Source organism: Oncorhynchus mykiss, chromosome 7 (assembly GCF_057628025.1).
Source record: "Oncorhynchus mykiss isolate SJ-2025 chromosome 7, ASM5762802v1, whole genome shotgun sequence".
Taxonomy (NCBI): Eukaryota; Metazoa; Chordata; class Actinopteri; order Salmoniformes; family Salmonidae; genus Oncorhynchus; species Oncorhynchus mykiss.
This window is the reverse complement of record NC_143028.1, coordinates 41,461,428-41,475,983: the sequence shown is the minus strand read 5'-3', so window position 1 is coordinate 41,475,983 and position 14,556 is coordinate 41,461,428. Positions and strand designations below refer to the sequence as shown.

The 14,556-nt window shown below is 45.6% G+C and overlaps 1 protein-coding gene across 1 annotated transcript in view; it reads left to right on the top strand.

The window, feature by feature from the left end:
• Positions 1–14,556, top strand: part of LOC110527887 (caM kinase-like vesicle-associated protein) — a 102,495-nt gene that overhangs the window by 70,195 nt on the left and 17,744 nt on the right. Inside the window, exons 2-4 of the mRNA XM_021609476.3 lie at positions 9,419–9,538; positions 13,051–13,158; positions 13,459–13,590. Coding sequence (XP_021465151.1) covers positions 13,064–13,158; positions 13,459–13,590 — 227 coding nt within the window. The 5' untranslated portion in view covers positions 9,419–9,538; positions 13,051–13,063. The remainder of the gene's footprint in view (positions 1–9,418; positions 9,539–13,050; positions 13,159–13,458; positions 13,591–14,556) is intronic.

Here is a 14,556-nt window from a genome sequence, read left to right as displayed (position 1 = left end):
CGCGAACTTCTATCGTCGTTTCATCCGTAATTTCGGTCAGGTGGCAGCTCCTCTCACAGCCCTTACTTCTGTCAAGACGTGCTTTAAGTGGTCCGTTTCCGCCCAGGGAGCTTTTGATCTCCTCAAGAATCGTTTTACATCCGCTCCTATCCTTGTTACACCTGACGTCTCTAGACAGTTCGTTGTCGAGGTTGACGCGTCAGAGGTGGGCGTGGGAGCCATTCTTTCTCAGCGCTCCCTCTCTGACGACAAGGTCCACCCATGCGCGTATTTTTCTCATCGCCTGTCGCCGTCGGAACGTAACTATGATGTGGGAAACCGCGAACTGCTCGCCATCCGGTTAGCCCTAGGCGAATGGCGACAGTGGTTGGAGGGGGCGACCGTTCCTTTTGTCGTTTGGACTGACCATAGGAACCTTGAGTACATCCGTTCTGCCAAACGACTTAATGCGCGTCAGGCGCGTTGGGCGCTGTTTTTCGCTCGTTTCGAGTTCGTGATTTCTTATCGTCCGGGCTCTAAGAACACCAAGCCTGATGCTTTATCTCGTCTCTTCAGTTCTTCAGTAGCCTCCACTGACCCCGAGGGGATTCTCCCTGAGGGGCGTGTTGTCGGGTTGACTGTCTGGGGAATTGAGAGGCAGGTAAAGCAAGCGCTCACTCACACTCCGTCGCCGCGCGCTTGTCCTAGGAACCTTCTTTTCGTTCCCGTTCCTACTCGTCTGGCCGTTCTTCAGTGGGCTCACTCTGCCAAGTTAGCCGGCCACCCTGGCGTTCGGGGTACGCTTGCTTCCATTCGCCAGCGTTTTTGGTGGCCCACCCGGGAGCATGACACGCGTCGTTTCGTGGCTGCTTGTTCGGTCTGCGCGCAGACTAAGTCCGGTAACTCCCCTCCTGCCGGCCGTCTCAGGCCGCTTCCCATTCCCTCTCGACCGTGGTCTCACATCGCCTTAGATTTTGTCACCGGACTGCCATCGTCAGCGGGGAAGACTGTTATTCTTACGGTTGTCGATAGGTTCTCTAAGGCGGCTCATTTCATTCCCCTTGCTAAGCTTCCTTCTGCTAAAGAGACGGCACAAATCATCATCGAGAATGTTTTCAGAATTCATGGCCTTCCGTCAGACGTCGTTTCGGACAGAGGTCCGCAATTCACGTCTCAATTTTGGAGGGAGTTTTGCCGTTTGATTGGGGCTTCCGTCAGTCTCTCTTCCGGCTTTCACCCCCAGTCTAACGGTCAAGCAGAACGGGCCAATCAGACTATTGGTCGCATCTTACGCAGTCTTTCTTTTCGCAACCCTGCGTCTTGGTCAGAACAGCTCCCCTGGGCAGAATACGCCCACAACTCGCTTCCTTCGTCTGCGACCGGGCTATCTCCTTTTCAGAGTAGCCTCGGGTACCAGCCTCCGCTGTTCTCATCTCAGTTCGCCGAGTCCAGCGTCCCCTCCGCTCAGGCTTTTGTCCAACGAGTATCAAGCCCGTTCTTCGCGCCCCCGCTCGTCTCCCCCCCCCCCCCCCCCATCCTTGTCGAGGGCGCACCCATCTACAGGGTCCGCAGGATTTTGGACATGCGTCCTCGGGGCCGTGGTCACCAGTACCTCGTAGATTGGGAGGGGTACGGTCCTGAGGAGAGGAGTTGGGTTCCCTCTCGGGACGTGCTGGACCGTGCGCTGATCGAGGATTTCCTCCGTTGCCGCCAGGTTTCCTCCTCGAGTGCGCCAGGAGGCGCTCGTTGAGTGGGGGGGTACTGTCATGTATTGTCATGTTGTGTCTTTCTGTCCTTTCCTTTCACCCTGTCTCCCTCTGCTGGTCGTATTAGGTTACCTTTTCTCCCCCGCTTTCCCCCAGCTGTTCCTTGTCTCCTCCTGACTACCTCGTCACCCCTTTTCCCACCTGTTCCCTTTTTCCCTCTGATTAGTCCCCTATATCTCTCTCTGTTTTTGTTCCTGTCCTTGTCGGATTCTTGTTTGTTGTGTTTCATGCCTGAACCAGACTATCGTCATGTTTGCTGTAACCTTGTCCTGTCCTGTCGGAATCTGCCGGTCTATCTGAGCCTACCTATGTTTGGTTATTAAAGAAGCTCTGTTTAAGTTAGTTCGCTTTTGGGTCCTCATTCACTCACCGTAACAGACCCAATGATAAAGACAGTGAATATGCACACTCACTGGGGATATGACCGATGTTCTCCACTGTTGAGAATCTTGATAACTAAAAGACAGATTGGAGTCTTTTCATTGTCTTCTTTTTACAGCAATAGCCATTTGTTTTCCAAACTGTTTTTCAGCCATTGTATTTTTAAATATTGCACTTATGGGTTGCTCTTCTTTTCACTGACACTCGCAACTCAACAATCATCTATTTGGTATTTGCAGCGTGCTCTGCCCAACTATGCAATTTAAGACAATCCACTTTTTCCTCTGTGGCCAAATAATGCTTTCTGGTGTAGTAGCCTATTTTGAATGATATATTTATTTCTCTATAGACAGGAGTTAGCTAGTTAGCTAGGATGTCATTTTGGCAATTTAATTCATTTTACTTGCAGGAAAGCTTCCCCTAGCCTTAGGGACGCGTGGCGCATTGTAAAGATGGGGAGAGGTCTGTCCATAATAAAGAGATGCTTTGCTTTTTTGACACCACACTCCAAAAAGCAAGTTCTGCAGGCTCTAGTTTAGTCTAATCTTGATTATTATCTAGTCGTGTGGCCCAGTGCTACAAGGAAAGACCTAGTTAAGCTGCAGCTGGCCCAGAACAGAGCAGCACGTCTTGCTCTTCATTGTAATCAGAGGAATGATATAAATACTATGCATGCCAGTCTCTCTTGGTTAGTAGTTAAGGAGAGACTGACAGCATCACTTCTTTTTATAAGAAACGTTAATGTGTTGAAAATTCCTAAATGTCTGCATAGGCTACTTTACACACAGCTCTGACACACACATTTACCTCACCAGACATGCCACCAGGGGTATTTTCACAGTCCCCAAATCCAGATCAAATTCAAGAAAGCATACAGTATTATATAGAGCCATTATTGCATTGAACTTGGTTCCATCTCATATTGCTCAAATAATCAGCAAACCTGGTTTCAAAAAACAGACAATGCAACACCTGACTGCACAGCACCTCTCCCCTATGTGACCTATATAGTTTGTGTTTATGCGTTGATATGTAACTTAAGAAATGTATGTAGTTCTGTCCTTGAGCTGTTCTTTTCTATTCATGTTCTGTATTATCTCATGTTTTGTGTTAACCACCAGGAAGAGTAGCTGCTGCTTTTGCAACAGCTAATGGGGATCCTAATAAAATACCTAAAAATGTAATGGTGGGATTAGGCAGGAAGGCTGTACTCTACTGTCTTCAAATTGCTCATCGGAATTCAGTAAAAATGATGCACGCCGTTGCATCTGAGTTGCATCTTCTTTTAAGATGAATTACCATAAACTAAATGTGATTTCTGTCATTCTGAGAACCGTGGGTGGATGCCCTAATCAGGTTACACAACCAATGGATATGGTTCCGGTAAATTTCTTAAATGTCTTGTGAATTAAAATGCTGCCGGTCAAATGTCCGGCGCCACATTTTCCTAACGGAAACTCAGGTGTGTGTGTGTGTGTGTGTGTGTGTGTGTGTGGGTGTGTGTGTGTGTGTGTGTGTGTGTGCGCACGCGTGTGTGTGTGTATGTGTATCAGTCACCAGATCTCAACCCAATTGAACACTTATGGGAGATTCTAGAGCGGCGCCTGAGACAGTATTTTTCCACCACCATCAACAAAACACTAAATTATAGAATTTCTCGTGGAAGAATGGCGTTGCATTCCTCCAATAGAGTTCCAGAATGTATGGCAAGGCGCATAGAAGCTGTTCAATGCTGATTCAAAGTTCACCTTGAATCGGAGACATCCTTGACCTTTTTAGGACTTTTTTCTGTTATACATCCAGGATGGATAACGTTCATTAGCATATCTGCATGCAAGGCAGCTTTACCTTTCACAGTGTAATGGTTGCAAATGCAATAATTCACTTTTGTCTTGCCTTCGGTTAAAATACATTTGATTTCACCGAATTGGATGGGCAACTTTCATTTCGTTTAGACATTGTGATAGGAATTAGAAGGTGTTTAAGAAACGCTTGCATTTTCTCCAGTAAGGTTGCAGGGAAGGTGGGCGAGGCCCCTACCTCATATGGTATACATGGCTAGAGAAATAGGCTCTGGAAAGTATGTACTACTGTATGGAAAGATTGTACTTTATGGATATTGTCCACGATGTGTACCGTTGAAGTCCGTCAGAACTCTGTAATTGATTGTTTTGTTGCCATACTCTATTGCTAGCAGTGCACTTATTCAGGCCACAAGGATTATGACTAACACACAAAACATCTCAGGGAGCATAAAGAGCCATCTGGAAGATGTCGTAGATGTGAATCAGAAAATATGGTGCCCTTTTGGTTTACTTCTTTATGGCTAGATGCAGCATTTAATTTGTTTGCCAGGGGTGATCTTTGGCTGGGCCTGCATTGCCTCTGACAGCACTGACATTCAGCCCACACTTAACCAGCCAGCAAGCCAGCCAGCCCCTAGCCTGGTCCCCTCCCCTCTCCACTCCATCACACTCTCAAGCCTCACACTAAGAAAGCAACACACTATTCTCTAACCTGTCTCCACAGTGGCAATTTTCCTGCAATTATCACGTTACTCGTTAATCTAAAAGGCCAATTCAAGAGAATTGGCTCTCTTCAATTTGCGCTAGACTCCACTGCACTTAATGCTTGATTGGTTCTTTTCTGCCATCTTCATTGTATTTCAAGTTGCTAATACTGGAACAATCACATCAGTTTTGCTCCATATACGAATACTTTTCAAAGTCACTCACACCATCAGAGCATGTATTTCAATGTCATGTTTACAGGCTGACTACACGCGAGCATTGCAAAATACATTTAGAAATCTATATTATTCAATTATTGCACCCACACTGCTCGCGTACCAACGAGCATCTGCGTTGCCAAGGGCTAAAATAGAAGTCAGTTCTATTTGTGACGCAAATCGCACTGCAAGTCCTGCCTCTCCCATCTCCTCATTGGTTTATAGAAGCAGGTACCCACGTGCCATCTCCACATTGGTTATACCCACGTGGGTGACTGAAAGACGAACAAGGTCAGTGGCGGTAATGCACCTAATTTATGAAAGTTGCCAATCGCAATATAAAGTCAAGAGAAGAAAAAGGCAAAAAGGAGAGATGCCTAGGAAAGATTCGGTTGACCATTCTATGTGTGGATTAATTGTCGGAGCAGAGAACCTTTCAGGTAAATTTCAGGTAAAATAACAACTCAATGTTTATATCTGTAACGGTTTTCTTGTGTCGAAGGAGAGGAGGACCAAAATGCAGCGCGGTAGTTGTCCATGGTTTTTTAATTAGAAAACTGAACATGAACACATAACCAAAACAACAAAGTGAAAACCTGAAAACATTCCCGTGTGGCACAAACACTAACACAGGAAACAATCACCCGCAAAACCCAACACCAAACAGGCTACCTAAATATGGTTCCCAATCAGAGACAATGACTAACACCTGCCTCTGATTGAGAACCATATCAGGCCAAACACAGAAACAGACAAACTAGACACACAACATAGAATGCCCACTCAGATCACACCCTGACCAAACAAAACATAGAACATACAAAGCAAACTATGGTCAGGGTGTGACAGTACCCCCCCAAGGTGCGGACTCCGGCCGCAAAACATGAACCTATTGGGGAGGGTCTGGGTGGGCATCTGTCCGCGGTGGCGGCTCCTGGCTGACTGGCGGCTCCTTGCAGACTTGTGGCACTGGCGGCTCCTTGCAGACTGGTGGCACTGGCGGCTCCTTGCAGACTGGCGGCACTGGCGGCGCTGGGCAGACGGGTGGCTCAGGCGGCGCTGGGCAGACGGGTGGCTCAGGCGGCGCTGGGCAGACTGGCGACTCTGATGGCGCTGGGCAGACGGGTAGCTCAGGCGGCGCTGGGCAGACTGGCGACTCTGATGGCGATGGGCAGACGGGTAGCTCAGGCGGCGCTGGGCAGACTGGCGACTCTGATGGCGCTGGGCAGACGGGTAGCTCAGGCGGCGCTGGGCAGACTGGAGACTCCAACATCGCTGGAGAGGAAAGCTCCGGCAGCGCTGGACAGGCGGGAGCACCTGTAGGGATGAGACGTAGAGACAGCCTGGCGCGGGGGGCTGCCACCGGAGGGCTGGTGTGTGGAGGTGGTACCGGATAGACCGGACCGTGCAGGCGCACTGGAGCTCTTGAGCACCGAGCCTGTCCAACCTAACCTGGTTGAATGCTCCCGGTCGCCCTGCCAGTGCGGCGAGGTGGAATAGCCCGCACTGGGCTATGCAGGCAAACTGGGGACACCATGCGCAAGGCTGGTGCCATGTAAGCCGGCCCAAGGAGACGCACTGGAGACCGGATGCGTAGAGCCGGCTTCATGGCACTTGGCTCGATGCCCACTCTAGCCCGGCCGATACGCGGAGCTGGTATGTACCGCACCGGGCTATGCACCCGCACTGGGGACACCGTGCGCTTCACAGCATAACACGGTGCCTGCCCGGTCTCTCTCGCCCTCCGGGAAGCACAGGAAGTTGGCTCAGGTCTCCTACCTGGCTTCGCCATACTTCCTGTGTGCCACCCCCCAATACATTTTTGGGGCTGCCTCTCGGGCTTCCTTGCCAGCCGTGTTCCCTCATATCGCCGGCTCCTCTCTCCGGCTGCCTCTGCTCTCCTAGCTGCCTCCACCTGTTCCCATGGAAGGCAATCTTTTCTCGCCAGGATCTCCTCCCATGTGTAGCAACCCTTGCTGTCCAATACATCGTCCCATGTCCATTCCTCTTTGCGCCGCTGTTGCTGTTGCCCGTTACCACGCCGCTTGGTCCTGTTGTGGTGAGTGATTCTGTAACGGTTTTCTTGTGTCGAAGGAGAGGAGGAGCAAAATGCAGCGCGGTAGTTGTCCATGTTTTTTTAATTAGAAAACTGAACATGAACACATAACCAAAACAACAAAGTGAAAACCCGAAAACAGTCCCGTGTGGCACAAACACTAACACAGGAAACAATCACCCACAAAACCCAACACCAAACAGGCTACCTAAATATGGTTCCCAATCAGAGACAATGACTAACACCTGCCTCTGATTGAGAACCATATCAGGCCAAACACAGAAACAGACAAACTAGACACACAACATAGAATGCCCACTCAGATCACACCCTGACCAAACAAAACATAGAACATACAAAGCAAACTATGGTCAGGGTGTGACAATATCCCAGGACAAATTAGCTAGCAACAGCAAGCTAGCTAAATAGGACAAATTAGCTAGCAAGTGGAAGCTAGCTAGCTAAATTGCCATAAATGTTTAATGCTTTTCGACCTGTCCCCAAATTAATGTAATTGGTTCAGAGTTTGTTTTGATATTTTAACCTGCATGTCGTGATCGCGTTTGGTGTGGGGGGACAAAATAAATGTATGCATTATGGCGCACGATGGCGCGCACGCATGCAGCCGGTTTGGGTTCCATGTTAGGTTGAAGTGGAGTAATAACATGTCCTCATAGCCTTTATTTTCGGTGACCCTCTCTCTCATCAGAGTGCGAGACAGTAAATGGCAAATATTAGAACATCGGCGACCTTCTGACACCAGTCTTTCTTTAGTCCATACGGTTGTTGTCCTGCCCCTCCATATTGACCGTATCATAGTCACTCAATTCCAGGGAAGGAAAGCAATATCTGAGTCGTCCTGACCCTACAGCAATCCCCAGGGTTTAGGACGGATGAAAGAAATTAATGTCAAGAATGTTCATCTTAGAATGGTGGGAATGTGTTGCAAGAAAGAGGGAGGAAAGAGAGAGGGAGAGCACAGACAACACTGCACCAATTGCACACACTTTGTCCATTGCATGAGAGAAAAAGGAAAGGAAAGGGGGATACCCAGTCAGCATTCAACTGAGTGCCTTCAACTGAAATGTGTCTTCCGCATTGAACCCAACCCCTCTGAATCAGAGAGGTGCGGGGGGCTGCCTTAATCGACATACACGTTTTCGGCGCCCAGGGAACAGTGGAGAGCTATAGAAAGAAAGAAAAAAGTAGATAACAAAGGTATATTTCACTCAACATGTACTGCACTGACACAAATGACCGATGATTGGTTGAAATAAAATTATATTAGGAAGATTGTGGGAGCTGTACTGTTAGATTTCAGTGCAGCCTTTGATATTATTGACCATAACCTGTTGTTGAAAAAAAGTGGCTTTTCAACCTGGATTCAGAGCTATCTATCTAATAGTACTCAACGAGTTTTCTTTAATGGAAGCTTTTCTAGTGTCAAACATGTAAAGTGTGGTGTACCGCAGGGTAGCTCTCTAGGCCCTCTACTCTTTTCTATTTTTACCAATGACTTGCCACTTGCATTAAACAAAGTATATGTGTCCGTGTTTGCGGATGATTCAACCATATACGCATCAGCAACCACAGCTAATGAAGTAACTGAAACCCCTAACAAAGAGTTGTCTGTTTTGGAATGGGTGGCCAGTAATAAACTGGTCCTGAACATCTTTAAAACTAAAGGCATTGTATTTGGTACAAATCATTCCTTAAGTTCTAGACCTCAGCTGAATCTGGTAATGAATGGTGTGGCTGTTGAACAAGTTGAGGAGACTAAATGACTTGGCGTTACCTTAGATTGTAAACTGTCATGGTCAAAACATATAGATTCAATGGTTGTGAAGTTTGGGAGAGGTCTGTCCATAATAAAGAGATGCTCTGCTTTTTTGACACCACACTCCAAAAAGCAAGTTCTGCAGGCTCTAGTTTAGTCTAATCTTGATTATCGTCCGGTCGTGTGGTCCAGTGCTACAAGGAAAGACCTAGTTAAGCTGCAGCTGGCCCAGAACAGAGCAGCACATCTTGCTCTTCATTGTAATCAGAGGGATGATATAAATACTATGCATGCCAGTCTGTCTTGGATAAGAGTTGAGGAGAGACTGACTGCATCACTTCTTTTTATAGGAAACATTATGTCGGGTTTCATGTTTTGTGTGAACCCCAGGAAGAGTAGCTGCTGCTTTTGCACCGAAAAATACTGAAAAATGTCATGGTTGGATTAGGCAGGAAGGCTGTTCTCTCCTGTAAGTAAAGTTTACCTACCCAGACAGATACCATTTGTCTGGGTTGTAAAGTAATCCCCTACTGCAGTACCGTGTGTTAAACTTAATTCAGCTTTATCCCGAAACATGAAGTAAGAGAGTTTCACATCGATTTCAATGGGCAGGAGAAGAATTCTAATTTGCTCATCACCTTGCCTCATTGGAAAAGGCATGCTGTTTCTAACAACCCTTGCTCTTTATCGTTATCAATTTTCCTTCCCATAATTCTTTGCTGTGTCTGCAGAAAAACATCAGAGATATAGAAAGCCCCCCTTGCAGGGCTGCTGTCTGGGTGAGGGTCACACTGCAGAGTGCTGTAAAGTGTCTCACGCAATCGATCGCTTCTCCCCGTTGGAAGATTAAGGTAGGAACACAGGAAGATAATGCTGATAATGCTGATGGTGGTCAATCCAAATGTGCTATTACATTGCGTCATTGCATATTTCATACCTCTGCTTTGTGCCTCTGGCTTCTACGTGAATTAATCAATATAAAAAGGAAGCAGCTTTGGGTGCTTTATGTTCATTCTTAGGCTTTTTTCAGAGATTCTAAGAATAAGTACTATGTATTTTTTTCTCTAATGGAGGTAGTTTTGCGTTTGCAGTGAGATATCAAAGAAAGAACACTCTCTGTGAACCTGTGTGTTGAGTGACTTCAGTGACTGAGAGTAAAAAATCTTATGTGAAATCACTTCCATTTTTATTATTCATGTTTGATTAGATGTGTTACTTTAATGGACCTGAATTTGACCTTCGCAGCATCCAATAGAACTAATCAGAGCTATAAAAAAGAGAACAGTAACAGACAGGCTTTTATTTAATCTCTCTCTTCTTTCTCTCTCTCTCTGTCTGTCTGTCTCAGTCTTTCTCTATAATTTCCTCTGTCTCTGGCTGTTATTGCCACTTGGGGAATGAACATGTTCCTTTTATTGTCTTGTATGTGCATTAGTATAATATATTTTTTCCTGATGCATTTGTTAATGGGGTGGCCTGCCAGACCAGTTCTGCTCTCATTTAAATGATGCTCCTGCAGGAGTCTCTTTCTCTAACGGAGTGAGAGATTGAGCTGAGAAAGGTCAACGCTTTGCCTCACCTGCGCTACACAACACAGGCTCCCTCCTCAAATGAAAAACATATCTCAGAGAGAGCACCGTTTCCTCTCTGCATTTCAGATGTCTCTGATGGACTTTCCAGTCAGTTCACAGGGTTCTTTTGAACAGATTGCCCTCACTTGGCTGCTTTCCCTCTCTGCTCTCTCTCTCTCTCTCTCGCTCTCTCGCTCTCTCTGATTTCCTCCATCCAATTTATTCTCACAGACAATAATTGATTCAGTAATAGCTCATAGTCAGCTATTGTGTGTGCATAGAGACATTCACTCCTGGTGTGCCATACAACCATGTCAGACAGATCAGGGAAATATAGGGATAGATTATCCAAGGTAATTGTATTCAAATTTTCCCTATTCAAAGGTATGAGATGTTATCTATTGGGCCTTCTAACATCGAAAACAATGTAATATATTTCAGACAATGGGAGATACTATAAATAGAGCTATTACGTCATTCACTTATCCAGATTCTCTCCAAACTGACCACTTCATAGATGGGATGACTGCAGAGGCTGCGGAGAAGAGTCACATTGGTCGAAAAGTTGCTGCATTTGGAACTATGTCAAAATGTGTCCATACACTCCTTTCTTTTCACAACTGCCTACTGTAGGATCACTATTAGAGGAAAGAATGAACGTCCCATTATTGCAGACTCTTAAAACAACTAAACTCAGCAAAAAAATAAACGTCCTCTCACTGTCAACTGCGTTTATTTTCAGAGAATTTAACATGTGTAAATATTTGTATGAACATAACAAGATTCAACAACTGAGATATCAATTGAACAAGTTGAACAGAAATTGCTGTGAGATGTTACCCCACTCTTCCACCAGGGCACCTGCAAGTTCCTGGACATTTCTGGGGGGGAATGGCCCCTGCCCTCACCCTCCGATCCAACAGGTCCCAGACGTGCTCAATGGGATTGAGATCCGGGCTCTTCGCTGGCCATGGCAGAACACTGACATTCCTGTCTTATAGGAAATCACGCACAGAACGAGCAGTATGGCTTGTGGCATTGTCATGCTGGAGGTTTATGTCAGGATGATTCTGCAGGAAGGTATCACATGGGGGAGGAGGATGTCTTCCCTGTAGCGCATAGCATTGAGATTGCCTGCAATGACAACAAGCTCAGTTCGATGATGCTGTGACACACCGCCCCAGACCATGATGGACCCTCCACCTCCAAATCGATCCCGCTCCAGAGTACAGGCCTCGGTGTAACTCTCATTCCTTCGACGATAAACGCGAATCCGACCATCACCCCTGGTGAGACAAAACCATGACTCATCAGTGAAGAGCACTTTTTGCCAGTCCCGTCTGGTCCAGCTACGGTGGGTTTGTGCCCTTAGGCGACGTTATTGCTGGTGATGTCTGGTGAGGACCCGCCTTACAACAGGCCTACAAGTCCTCAGTCCAGCCTCTCTCAGCCTATTGCGGACAGTCTGAGCACTGATGGAGGGATTATGCGTTCTTGATGTAACTCGGGCAGTTGTTGTTGCCATCCTGTACCTGTCCCGCATGTGTGATGTTCGGATGTACCAATCCTCTGCATGTGTTGTTACACTTGGTCTGCCACTGCGAGGACATTCAGCTGTCTGTCCTGTCTCCCTGTAGCACTGTCTTAGGCATCTCACAGTACGGACATTGCAATTTATTGCCCTGGCCACATCTGCAGTCCTCATGCCTCCTTGCAGCATGCCTAAGGCACGTTCACGCAGATGAGCAGGGACCCTGGGCATCTTTCTTTTGGTGTTTTTCAGAGTCAGAAGAATGGCCTCTTTAGTTTCAAACTGTGACCTTAATTGCCTGCTGTCTGTAAGCTGTTAGTGTCTTAACGACCGTTCCACAGGTGCATGTTCATTAATTGTTTGTGGTTCATTGAACAAGCATGGGAAACAGTGTTTAAACCCTTTACAATGAAGATCTGGTAAGTTATTTGGATTTTTACAAATTATCTTTGAAAGACAGGGTCCTGATAAAGGGACATTTATTTTTGTGCTGAGTTTATGTTACCATCTGGTCTTTAGACTCTATGGTCCTGTCTTTCAGAAAGTATACAAACTACCCAACAAACATAAAAATAACATGCCAATTAAGCTTGCCATAAAATCTTGATTCTCAGCAGTAAACTTAGTTAGGTTTTCTTCAGTTTCACTCAGTGCGGTTAGAGAGAGAGAAAAGCAGCACTGAAATTAGATCCGTAAGTGTGATGCGGAGCTCATAAAGTGCTTTAATTTGTGTTTTCGGATGCTCTGCTCATAATCGCTCGCTACTCTTTCCTAATTGGAAATGCTTCACTTGTTGCTGTGGTACACTGACAGCCTCGCTGAGTGAGCACAATTGCATTAGTGTTTCTCTTCTCCTGCTCTGCCTCCATTAGCACTTGGATCCCCTGTTCAGACTGCTCAAAGGAACCCTGGTGCTGACTGACACAGTTGCATGCTGTAAATGAGATATGTTTTTAAAGTTAAGTCCCCTAGAAGCTCCTCACATCACGCTCTGCAGCCCATCAAAGGGGTGTTTGTTAATACAGGATTATCAAAGGCTTGTTACAGTAGTTAAGTGAAACAATCGGCTCAACAGTGATAGCATCAGCTGGCGTTGGCTGTTTATCAGTCCCTTTACTCTGGAAAGACTTTCTCGCCACCAGTGCAGTGCAATGTTACATGATTGAGGGATTCTGTTTGATGTGGTGTGTAATAATGTACACTAATGGCTAATAGTGTGTGACATTACATGATACCAGATCGTTCTCTCGCTCTCCCTCAGGGCAGGATTGGCCATGCCATTTGGCTGTTTGACGCTGGGGGAAAAGAAGGATTACAACAATCCCTCAGAGGTGACAGATAAATATGACCTGGGACAGATTGTTAAATCGTAAGTATGCTCTTAGTAGTCCACCTGTCTGAACAAACAGGAAATACAATTAACCCAATATCAGCCCTCTAGTCTGGGTTTTTCTTTGTCCAATATGGAACCAGATAATTAGAAAATTAGCTCACTTTTAAAAAATAATTAAATACAGACAAATGCTTTATTCAAGTCCACCTAGGGATGCTGTTACCATGGCCAATAATTATGAAATTGTAATCAAGGGCTTTACAAAATTAATTTAGAAATCCATTAACTGTACTGTTGATCTTTATAAATGTGTGGTTTTGTGCATTTCCTTTTCAGAGAGGAGTTCTGCGAGATCTTCAGGGCCAAGGACAAAAATACACTGAAAATGTTTACTTGTAAAAAGTTCCTGAAAAAGGATGGAAGGAAAGTTCGGAAGGCTGCAAAAAACGAGATCCTTATTTTAAAGATGTGAGTTTTTGTTATGAACTTTAAACTCTGCTTTCTGTCATTTTGCATCTGCGTTCACAAAACTATTCTCTGTAAATGCTTTTTGTTTCATACGAGATGGTGTATTATTCTAGTGGCCTATGTGCATTTGCAGACATCCATTAGAGCGAATAACAAAGAAAACAAAATATGTCTGCAGCATTTTTCATGAAAAAGTAAAGCAAACTACATTCCACTGAATGATCACACTGGGTAGCAATATTTACTCCAACTTTGTTAATCCTCAAATATTCTTCTCACATTAGGCTTCTTATTCATCATCAGGTTGTGGCATACTCCCTTTCATTGCCTCCCTCTCCAGTAAACATTAGCATAACCTGAGCCTTATCAAACAATTTGTTGCAGGCAGTAGGGAACTCAAAGAATACAGATGAAAAAGCCAATGCACTTAATAGAAGATGAAAGTGTCATTTCTTGAAGGGTTATCTAATACGTGGAGTCTTTTCTCCCGATACACAAAAGCATGACCTTCATAGGGCTCGCTATTTCAATTGGTTTCTTCAAGCTCTGGAACTGAAGGATTTGATCAATCTTCTTGTGGTTGGCGGCCATTACTTTCAGTGACTGGAAAAGATACCATTCCATCAGTCCAATCCCCTGAAGCACCATTGAAAGCCAGCAGCACACAGACCACATACGGCCAATTGTTTCCATGTTGTCTAACACATTATGTGAAGCGTTAAACTCTTCATTGCTCTTAGCCTCGCTGACAAAACTCACCATGAAGTTTCTTAGCCGGTGCAGTCGTTATCGTGCTCACGGTCAAACATGCCATACTGTTCTGCCGCGTGGTCGTGATTGCACATAAATGCCCTAATCAATTCAGATGTTTAAGCATGCAGATCTCAGTCCTTTTTGAATTAAATTGATTATGTTTATTGCTGCATTTTTTTTTCCTGCACATGGTTGCTGTTCCTCTTGGCATGG